The 12,042-nt window shown below is 31.5% G+C and overlaps 1 protein-coding gene across 1 annotated transcript in view; it reads right to left on the bottom strand.

The window, feature by feature from the left end:
• LOC114333378 (complexin) overlaps positions 1–9,544 on the bottom strand; it is a 283,657-nt gene extending 274,113 nt beyond the window's left edge. Inside the window, exon 1 of the mRNA XM_028283351.2 lies at positions 9,463–9,544. Within this exon, the coding sequence (XP_028139152.1) occupies positions 9,463–9,475 (13 nt within the window). The 5' untranslated portion in view covers positions 9,476–9,544. The remainder of the gene's footprint in view (positions 1–9,462) is intronic.
• Between the last annotated feature and the right edge of the window lie 2,498 nt (positions 9,545–12,042).

Here is a 12,042-nt window from a genome sequence, read left to right as displayed (position 1 = left end):
ACCAAGATATTTAAAACTGGGTACTCTTTGAATTATACGACCATCAACATATAGCCGTGAATCTTAACGTGAATCTATTTTGTTTTTGAACAGTTTATATTCAGGTCTTCCCACTGAGTCACTGGCACTTAAATGGTATTGTAATCCATTCATGTTATCACTTAAAGTAACTGTATCGTCTGCATATCTGATTGTATTTTTCAGAATTCCATTAACTTTCACGCACTATTCCAAATTATGCAACGCTTCTTTAAATATTCTATGTAAATATAAATTGAACAACAGTGGATACAGTATACAACCCTGTCTGACACATCTGTATTTTACATATTTATTAGGTATTATTAGGTTTCTAAATTATAAAATGTTTTCATATTAAGAGTAATTAAGTTTGGTATTGATTCATTGATGATTCATTATCACTAATTGTTTGTAATCCTGACTCACAGCCAAATATTATTGCTCTTAGAGTTTGAGTGAGCAACGCAGTTAGCTTATTATGTTCAGCTTTAAGCGAATCAAATAAACAATTTTCGTCAAATTGGATATATTTCTCGAAACACAGCAGCGCGTACTTGGCTTTACAATTGATTTTCTCTATTATATAAAGAGCTTTTCGAAGCCATAAATTAATTATTGTAAGACGGCTATTCCTCAACTTAATCGTCATTGATTATTGAATTTCGGAGTGTTACCAATAAAGCTGAGAACACTATATTATTGGTAGAAACTCTAGATATTGCAAATTGGTGCATAAAACCCTCTGGATGGATTGATTAAATCCAGAAAAATGATGGCATGATTCATACCAAACCCTTCTTTCAATGCGTCATAGTTTATCGAATTCTCTGTTTATTGAATATTGTTTATTTCTTGGTAAAAAACTCAGTCAAAGTGAAAAAATGTTTGTTTTGTCTGATGAAAATCGGTCCAGGTTAGCCGGATTTCCGGATTATCGGAGGCCGCCTTATCGGGGTTCCACTGTACCAGGATTTTTTCTAGTTGTTTTTCCAAGGTTCTTGATTTCTTTTTTTTATGCTCTTGGTATTTCTTTGTAGTTGTGTAAGTCTAACTTGGTTTTTAACTGTTTTTTTACATTCGTCATCATACGATTCCACGTTTATTTCCCTCTTAACTTCTTCTTCTCTAGAATATGGTTCAGTGAATGATTTGTTTTTGTTTCCATTCTACAGAATATTACCAACACCCTATCTTGTAGATTTTATTAGCCAGTCTAATTTTTCCAGACTTTAAAACAAACAGTCAGCACGAAAAATAAATGCCCAAATAAACACATTATTTTGAACACAACAACATTATCAGTAGTAATTGCACAAGAGCTCTAAAATTATTACAGTTTTAATTTCACGAGCCGAAGGTGAGTGAAATTATGTCAAAATGTCACGAGGGCAAAAATTCTATATTAATTTTAGAGAATATTTTTTCATAGCAACGAAGGGCATCTGACGTAATATACTTGACGACGGGAAATTATCAAAAACTATCGGGTATAATATCACAAGAGAGTGAGAATAAATTGAAAATAATGCGACAGTTTTTCGAAAATTTGTTGTCTGGCAATAGACACGAGAGCCCGCAGGGCTCGAGTGGCTATTGCCCAATGACAACAAATTTGAGTAAAAATGAAGCATACTTTTCTTATTTATTCTTACTGTATGGAGATATTCGTAAGATTATTTTTTAATACATATATTATGGATATTTTCTTAAATGTGACAGTTGTCAAAACTAGGAAACTGGTTGCCATTAAACAGAAACAATCTAGGTACTTAAAAAAATTCTATCGGTAATTTTGTACAGTAGATAATTCTCAGTATAATTTTAATCTGATTGGACACAATTAAACACGTGATCAAATATCTTACTATACGATTGGAAGTTAAAATCATTAAAAAATAATCAGCTTAATTTAGATTTCTGTAGCTTTCTATTGGTCAAAATCTCCTATGAATGAAATAATCATATAGAGTTTAGTTCCACCGAAATTATCATAAAACTAACGTAACTTTGTATCAACAGTCAATTCAACTTCAATAAACGAATGAGTGTATTATTTCCAAAGCTACAAAGCGTCTTTTGTTTCGAAGTCGAACATTGCGGTGTACATTTGTGTCAAATTGGACATGTTTTATTAATAAGAGAGGTAAAGCTGTACTTGAGAAACTTATTTTATGGCGACTGATAATAATAAAAGCGGTTTATACTGATACGTAAAACAATCGAGGAAAATGTTTGATTTGATTTTTGTTTTATATCTTTGATCAATTTGAATTGTTTAAAGCAATATACAATTTATAAATGAAGTACAGTAAAACCTGTGTTAACGGCCACCTATCAAAACCGGAAACCTGAACTAGCCGGCCAGTTTCAAAGTTACCAAAACCTAAATTTGTGGACTACAAAACCTGGTATTAGCGGCCACCTTTTTATATCGGCCAATAGTTCTGTCATTTTTAGTGACCGTTATTGACAGGTTTACTGTAGAACAAATATATAAATTGTATTTGAAGACCACCTATTTCATCACTATATATAGAGTTCAAGTTAATTCTCAGTTAGAGTTGACTATTCCTAGTTCAAGAGTCCTAGAGTTAATAGAGTCAATTCAAATTAAAACGAGCAGTAAGAGTTGATTTTAAAAATTCATCTAAACTTTTTCTAGTTGAAGTAGACTCTTCCGATTCAGTAAATATAGAATCTCACGTGCTTTTTTGATGAGTGCGCAACTCTTTGTTTTGGCCATTTCAACTACTTATCACGATTTGAACATATCCAGTAACGTTTTATTTCTAGAATCGGTTGTTTGTGTTTATGTTGTAAAAGAATCAACTTTTACTAAATGGTATTGGGAAGAATATACTTTTTCTAGTAGGAGTCTACTTTTATAGAGCTTTTCATCTATTGCCATTTGTTTCGAGCTTCTGTCAGATGTTATATAATCTGTGTGTAATATTACTATACACGAGTTATACGTAGTGTGACCAACTCCAATTTAGTCGAATCCGGGACAAAACTGAAAAAACTACCTAAAATCCGGGACTTTTGCTACATACAAACATACATTTCGCATTTACAAACATTACCTATATTCTATATATCTAATAAACGAATGAGTGTATTATTTCAAAAGCTACAAAGAGTCTTTTGTTTCGAAGTAGAACATTGCGGTGTACATTTGTATCAAATTGGACATGTTTTTTTAATAAGAGAGGTAAAGCTGTACTTGAGAAACTTATTTTACGGCGACTGATAGTAATAAAAGCGGTTTATAGTCATACGTGAAACAATCGAGTAAAATGTTTGATTTGATTTTTTTTTATATCTTTGATCAATTTGGATTGTTTAAACCAATAGAAAATTTATAAATGAAAGTAGAACAAATATATAAATTGTATTTGAAGACCAGCTGTTTCATCACTTATATATGTTACAGTTCAAGTTGATTCTCATTTAGAGTTGACTATTCCTAGTTCGAGTCAACTAAAACTAAAACGAGCAGTAAGAGTTGATTTTAAAAATTTAACTCAACTTTTAATGGTTGAAGTAGACTCTTCCTGACTCTTGTTAGTGAAAGTCGATTGCGGGAAGAGAATTAACTCCTACTAGTTTGAGCTGACTGGTCCTGGATCGATTCAGTAAATGTAGAATCTCACGTGCTTTTTTGATGAGTGCGAATCTCTTTGTTTTGAACATTTCAACTAATTATCACGATTTGAACATATCCAGTAACATTTTATTTCTAGAATCGGTTGTTTGTGTTTATGTTGTAAAAGAATCAACTCTTACTAAATTAATGGCATTGGGAAGAGTATACTTTTTCTAGTTGGAGACTACTTTTATTAGGAAATGTTGAATAAAAGCCTTTATTTTATATTTAAAATCAACTTTCACTAAAACCAGCCGTTTGAGTTGACTAAAACTAGGGATAGTCAACTCCAACTGGATAATCAATTTAAACTGCAACATATACATATTATGAATCAAGTGGATTGTCGATTTCAGAATCTAAGACAGGAAACTGCGCTTTTTTTTATAGAAATTATAGTGGTCAATTCCATGGCAATCCGAACTTTTTCAAAAAAGATGGTTTTATTCAGAGTCCAACAAATTTTTTTATAAAAACTATTAATATCATAAGGTCAAACCATGTTCTAACACCTTCAAGAAACTACAAAATGAATCTATCAGATTCTCCAATATGTAACTTTAGAAAATATGGAGACAACACACACCCAATATTTAGAATGTAATACAAAAGAATTCCTGAGAAAACTAATAAATCTTTTTAAAAAATTTAAACGCAGAATGAAAGACTATATTATTACTGAGAAGCAAAAGTCCCTAAAAACTTCTATAATGTTTATTTTAATAAGTTACAAGGGTGAAAATAAAAAAGAAAATTTAGTGTGATTTTTAATTGCAAATATTTCGTTCAAAAGAAAGTTTTTATTTATTCTAAGCAACTTTCGGCCCTTGATAATAACGTAATCTTTCATTCTGAGTTTAAATTTTTTTAAAATACTTATTACTTTTCTCAGGATTCGAAAAAAAAAATGAATACATTTAAAACACATTGAAAATTTTGACAGGCGACATTTTGCGCCTTTCCGCTTAATGCTGAATTCAAATTAGTGATCAGTTTTTCTGTATGTATCTGTATTAATAAATTTTAATTTTTATCCAATAAATCCATTTACAACTTCAAAGAAGGTATCACAGTAAATGTTATTAAAGGAGACAACCTATGAATGACTCTGTCCTAATTGCAAATGTTGGAAGTTCTGCAAATATTGGAAAACTAAGTTGCAACCAAATCCCATGATTTAGGGCTTAATCTAAATGCTGAAACAATTATTTTAAGTGCTTCACTATTATGCATTATGTACGGGAGGTTCCATAAGTAGAAGTTGTTATGTGGTGCTACAGTATTATGATATATTACATAATTGAGTACAAAACTAGGATCCTTCCTTCTCACGATAAATTAAAAACTACAATTTTAGTAGGATTTGCTACAAAAAAACGTAAATTTTGAGTCATATATTAAGGGGGTAGGCGCAAAATCTTGGTCCAATGCTATCTAAATGAATTAATTTTTTTCGAATCTTGGAACAACTGTCTTGTTGAAAAATTTAAAAACAGTATAAAAGACTACATTATTCCTGAGGGTCGAAAGTCCCTGAAAACTTATATAATGATTATCTTAACAAGTTATAGGGGTGAAAATAAGCTAAAAATTAGTGTGATTTTTAATTTCAAATATTTCGTTCAAAAAAAGCTTTTTGTCTATTCTAAGGGACTTTCGACCCTCGATAATAACGTAATCTTTCATTCTGAGTTTAAATTTTTCAAAAATATTATTTTTTTTTCTCAGGATTCGAAAAAAAAATGAATGCATTTAAATAGCATTGTACCAAGATTTTGAGCCTACCTTCTTAAGAAGTGTTTGTTACTTACTTTTAAATTTGATAACACAAAAAAATATGGCAGAAACATTTGAGTAGGGACCTATTCTTGGCGTAAAGAATCTACGTCAATAGTCGTCGTACGACACTTTTTAACAAAGCACTAAAAGATGAGCACAAATATGAATGCTATCTAACATCATAACAGTACATGACTAATTGGTCCTATTGGCAAAATTCGAGTTGCACTTAACCAGCTCACATATATTTCGGTCTAAAAGTGTCCAGCGAAATACAAAGATGAGAATCTATAAAACTTTAATTCGACCAATAACATGCTATGGCAGTGAAGTCTGAGTCCTGAAAGAAACATCCAAAAACAAACTCGATACATTCGAAAGAAAAGTACAGAATACCTGTGAGCGAAAACGGAATCTTCAAAAGTCGATACAACAACGAACTTTATCAACTTAAGGAAGCACCCCTGTCAGACTTCATTAGAATACAAAGATTGCAATGGGCCGGACATGTGATAAGAATGGGAGAGGATAGGCTACCAAAAAGAGCGCTGAATGCTAGAATGCAGGGAAAGAGACCGGTTGGAAAGCCAAGAAATCGCTGAAAGCCAAGAAAGACACAGTACAGCGACGCACAAGCCCTTTTAGAAGTTCGTGTATGGAGAAGAGCAGCCACAGACAGGCAAGGGTGGAGGCAAAAAATAAAGGAGGCCAAGGCTCAATTTGGGCTGTAGTGCCGTAAAAGAAGAAGAAGACTATTAACAACTGATACCAGAACACAAAAGGACTTTCAATGATAAAAAAGATTCTACGTATGAACGTAGATCATAATTATTTTTTTAATGACCAATTTCAAATTCTCTTTATTCAAAATAAAGGCATTAAGCTAACTTGAGACAAACAAAAGAAAAGAGCAATGGTTTCAAGTTTAATCTAAATGTAGAATACAATATGAGTCCTTCACTATTATACAGGGTGTCCCGAAAAGATTGGTCATAAATTATACCACACATTCTGGGGTCAAAAAGAGTTCGATTGAACCTAACTTACCTTAGTACAAATGTGCTCATAAAAAAAGTTACAGCCCTTTGAAGTTACAAAATGAAAATCGTTTGTTTTCAATATATCGAAAACTATTAGAGATTTTTTATCGAAAATGGACATGTATCATTCTTATGGCAGGAACATCTTAAAACAAAATTATAGTGAAATTTGTCCACCCCATAAAAAATTGATGGGGATTTTGTTCCCTTAAACCCCCCCAAACTTTTGTGTACGTTCCAATTAATTCATTATTGTGGTACCATTAGTTAAACACAACGATTTTAAAACTTTTTTGCCTCCTAGTATTTTTTCGATAAACCAGTTCTTATGGAGATGCGTCTTCTTTTTCAATATATTAACGTAAAAATTTTATGGGGGTTTTGTTCCTTTAAACCCCCCAAATGTTTGTGTGCGTTCCAATTAAACTATTATTGTGGTACCATTAGTTAAACACAGTGTTCTTAAGACTTTTTCCTGTTAGTCTTTTTTTTATAAGTCCCCTTTTATCGAGATGTAACTTCTTTTTCAAAATTTACCTAAAAATGTAAATTATAAATAAATTTTTAGATTATTAACAGGTATTAAGGTCTCTATAACCGTACTTAACCATATACAAATATGTGGTGGATTCGAAAAATATTCAAAATATCTCGATAAACACTGACTTATCGAAAAAGTACTAAGAGGCAAAAAAGTTTTAGAAATATTGTGTTTAACCAGCGGTGCCACAATAATAATTCAATTGGAACGTACACAAAAGTTTGGGGGGGTTTAAGGGAACAAAACCCCATTAAATTTTTTTTGTGTTGCACAAATTTCACTTTAATTTTTTTTTAAGATGTTACTGCCATGAAAATGCCACATGTCTATTTTCATTAAAATTTAACGATTTTCATGTTCTAACTTCAAAGGGCTGTAACTTTTTTTGTGTGCACTATTGTATATAGGTAAGTGAGGTGCTATCAATCTATTTTTGACCCCAGAATCTGTGGTATAATTTATGAACAATATTTTCGGGACACCCTGTATATTATGTGAGTGGTGCCATATTAGAAATTGACATGTGGTGCTATCATTGCATGATGTATGAAAACAAATCTAGGTACTTCCTCATAATAAATTAAAAACTTCAAGTTATATTAAAAAAACATAAATTTGATTGAGTATTTGGGCCATATATTAACAAATAATCAGTACCAAATCTTAAATTTGACAATAGAAGAAAATATGGCAAAATATTTGGGTGGGGGCGTATGTTCTGGCGAAAAAATCATCGTCAATAGTCGTCGTACAACGACACTTTATAACAAAGCACGAAAAAGAAGATGAAGAATATGACTATAGTAAAGCAATGAATTGCAGAGGCAAAAAACAATCTGAGAAGTATTTACCCAGGGAATAGTTTCTTTGATTGTAGTAGATGACTTATTGGTCTTATTAGCAAGATCCTATGTAGCTGCAGAAAAGCTCCAAATAAGCCTTTTATTGAAAAGCGTTTTGAACAAGCTGACTTTTAGTGTCGTCAAATTACAAAAAACACGTTCCAAGTTTCATAAGACTAAAACTATAAAATCGCTTTATCTCGTATTAGATCCATAAGAATAAGAAGAAAGCAGCCAAAAGATACACAATATAGCTGTAGAAAACTTTAAAAGGTATGAATATGGTTTGTTTCATTTATATAACACAAAGCAATATGGTTACTTAGGACAAAATATAGATACTGATAACAAAAGAAAAGTATAATCAAAATATTGAAGATATATTTTTAAGAAGTAATTAAAAATTCGAATGAATTAATTAATGTTTGGAAGCTTCTGAAAAAAAGCCAATTAATTTATATAAAGAACAATTTGATGAATAAAACATGAAAGAAATTTTGGAAAATGAAGGCAATTGGTTTATTTATATTGGAAAATTAAGACATCCAATTCTTTAATTAAATAAAAATTAAAGCCGCAGGCCTACACGTAAATTTTTTTTCAATCCAAGTTTTAACTTGTTTATAAGAAGTTTTTCGTACTTCCGGGCCTAAAGTGACAACTTCACTCCCTTGTGACAGGTACTAAAGTGTCACATTTAATCCCTCCGGGATTAAATATTGACGAAACTCCCGGAACGATTAAATCACAAACAAACGAATTTAAGGGATATTTTATTGAAAAATATAATTAATTAGAATGGTAATTAATCAGATACACCTTCTTCACTCATGATACCAATAATTATCAATAACAATGTTTCTTTACAATGACACTAGTAATGACAATGTTTCTAAATTATAACTGTCACAACGCAATGTTACTATGGTAACTTATTTTAAAGACAGTTTATTAAATGAGTTGAAGAGAGAAAAAACTGATTGAAATTATTGAAATAATTAATAAAATCATACCGGAAGTACGAAAAGTATCGTATATACCTTGCGACTGAAGTACATTTAATCCTTCAGGTAAATTATGGCCCTCCCTGCGGTCGGGCCATAAACTTTACCTTCAGGATTAAATGTACTACTTCAGTCCCGCGGTATATAATGTACTATTATGTTTACAAAATAAATTTTTTGTATTCATATAATGTCTGTTATACATATTACGTCGCATAAAGTATAATTTTGACTCACCCTGTCTATTGCGGTATTATTCCGCAAAAGTGCGCACTTTTTATAACTACAAAACTTTTTTTACTTTAAAACACAGAACTTTAATCCATTAAATGACATTTAACTATTTTTTACATCGAACAACACCATCAAATATGGCCAAATCGGTCAAAAACAAAACAATCATGCATATAAACATCGAAAAAGTTGCATATCAATTATAAAAATAAGTATAAAAGAGAGAGGTAGAAAGAGAAAAAAGAGCAACAAAACACATATGTATCAGAAAACAAAAAGTTGTTGTTAAAAAATTCCTACCAACTTCAAAAAATTCTGGATGTCCGCAGGCAAGTCCTAGTAGGCTTAGGCTTACCTAGAATGTTCATATCTCGACCGCAGCACACTAGATGACGGACTGGTTGTCGTCGTAGCGGTTCTGTTTTGTTCCGCACTACGTCATCCCCCCACCATCGGTCGTTTATGACTTCGTGGTAGGAGAAGAGCGTGCACTATTCCTGCGCTCTGTGTCCTGTGAAAGTCTAGAGCCGCTCTAACTCTCCTTTTTGTTTCCTTAGTCCGCGGTATTAGTCTGTCCTTTTTAGTTTAAATAAAAACAGCAGAGCGAAGAGGCGCTTTTCTCAAGAGGTTTCTATGCGACGTTGCCGAATACGGAAAAATGTCATAAATTTTTATATAACGGTCTAGTTGAGGTCATTTTGTACATATAATATGTTCTGCACAATCTTAATCATACATTCATTATGGTAGGGGAGCAAAGTATGCTAAATGTGCAGTCACTCGAGCGCTTTGGAGACCTATTGGGTTGTGAAGAGTAGGTCCTAAAACCAAAAAAAGTTAAATAACATTTTCCATTTTAGTGGGCGCTTGCCATTTTTTAATTTAATTTTCTATTTCCAACAATGTTTTTTTCCGATTATAACGCCATCTATGCATAATTCGAATAAAATTTACTTATATTTTCGTAAGGAATCCAAATCTGCAATAAAAAATCCTATTTAAGATTTTAAAGTAACCCCCCACCTCACCTCCGTGGGGGTCGTGTTTGGTGCCATTCGATAGATTTTTTAAAAATATTAAATAAGTGTATTTTACAGTTTTTCGATCTGATGTTCATTTCGGGAAATATCGCGGGATTCGTATTTAAAATATTAAATTTACCCCCACCCCTCTCCATGGGAAGTCGTGTTTGGTATCATTCTATAGATTTTTAAAAAATAATTGAGCACAGATTTTTTAGTTTTTCGATCTGTCATTCATTTCGCGAAATATTCGCTTTTTTCTTGTGAAACTTTGGGACTCTCCCATTTCCTTACGCCTTGCTTAAATCGTCAGATTTTTGAAATATACACTCTTTTGCATGTACTTAACTTACCTTATCTTAATCTGACAATTTCGAGTTTTTTTAAGGTTAGATTTTTTTTTCGGGCCCCCCTTAACGAACTCCCCTGTGTTAAGAGCCAATATATGGTAGAGGTACATCTGCAGGGTACCAGGTTCGTCCCCATATGATAATCTGACGCGCTCGAGTAACTGTAAAAATCCCCGCTTGGGCTCCCCTACAAATATTTTAAAATGATTTTTCGAAATTTTACTGAAAGTCCCTCAATTCTCGATTAAAGCTATTTTTGTTGTTTTGAAGATATTTTCTTGTGGCATTTTTGTAACTAATCATTTTTAAGGGGAAATAAGTCACAATTTTACTAAAAAAAAATGATTTCATTAACGTTTGGACGTCCAAATCGGATTCCGTTGTGAGAATACATCAAGGTATTGTCAACGGCATCCGATTTGGACGTCAAAACGTTAATAAAATCATTTTTTTTAGTAAAATTGTGACTTATTTTCCATTAAAAATAGTTAATTTTAAAGATCTCTTTCCCCAGTCAAATAAAATTTTAGTAACGTTAGTCTTTTTTTCTAAAAAATCAAAGTTTTTTTAATTAAAATTCGGTAAAAATGACAAGCAAAACGAATTTAAAAACAGAATAGTTAACAGAAACAGAAGTTTAAACGAAAAAAATCGCCCTTATCGACACCAAAAATATATTGATAACAACCGCATTTTTAAATTGCAAAAATATTTTTTTAATAAACAGACAAAATAGTTCATAAACTAATTCATATTTTTTCAACAAATGTTGTGGATGTCTTAAGAGTATCGAAAGCCAACTTATGAGATGAGTTCTGAAATGATTTATTCATAATATTTGGTTTTCTAATGCCAATTCAAATTTCAACTTCTAATTTCTTGATATTAACAAATTCGATTATGGCTGGGCTATTGAAAAAATCAAGGATTTTTTTCAATTTAATTTCTGTAAGGTTGTTTTTTTGTCAGGTTCAACCAATATTTTTAATTTACTACATCAGCTAAAACATCATATTGTCGAAATTCAAATTTTAACCGTTTGTCACTCTTGGCACAATGTTGCATCCAAACAAAATACGAGTGATTTAGCCTCTAGAGGTGTAAAACCGTCTGCGTTAGTCAATAATTCGTTTTGGTTGTCTGGCACAACATTCTTGTTTGCGATTGAAATTAAATGGCCTAAAATACGTGCCAAAAATGCAAGTTTGCCCCATATTCGTAAACTGTAAACTAAAAGACTTCTTTGGTCAAATAATAAAAATGGAAAAGAGTTATTAATAAATATTCTGATTAAAATAAGTTAAAAATAGCAAAACAAATAGATATTAAAAAAAAACTTTACACATCTGTTTACAACCCTTTTTAACATCAATCCTTGTTCTTTTTTATTATTCTTTATGGTCTTAGACCTACCCAAACCAACAAAAAATACAACAATTTTGACAGAAACAATCAAACTACTGAACTGCAAAGAAGAATAACTTTAGCATGCGTCTTATACAGGGTGTCCAGAAACTCTACTGACAAACAAAGACAGGAGATTCCTCAGATAATTTTAATATA

The sequence above is a fragment of the Diabrotica virgifera genome, chromosome 5, assembly GCF_917563875.1.
Source record: "Diabrotica virgifera virgifera chromosome 5, PGI_DIABVI_V3a".
In the NCBI taxonomy this organism is placed as follows: domain Eukaryota; kingdom Metazoa; phylum Arthropoda; class Insecta; order Coleoptera; family Chrysomelidae; genus Diabrotica; species Diabrotica virgifera.
Note: the sequence above shows the minus strand (reverse complement) of the source record. Positions and strands in the feature narration are given on the sequence as shown.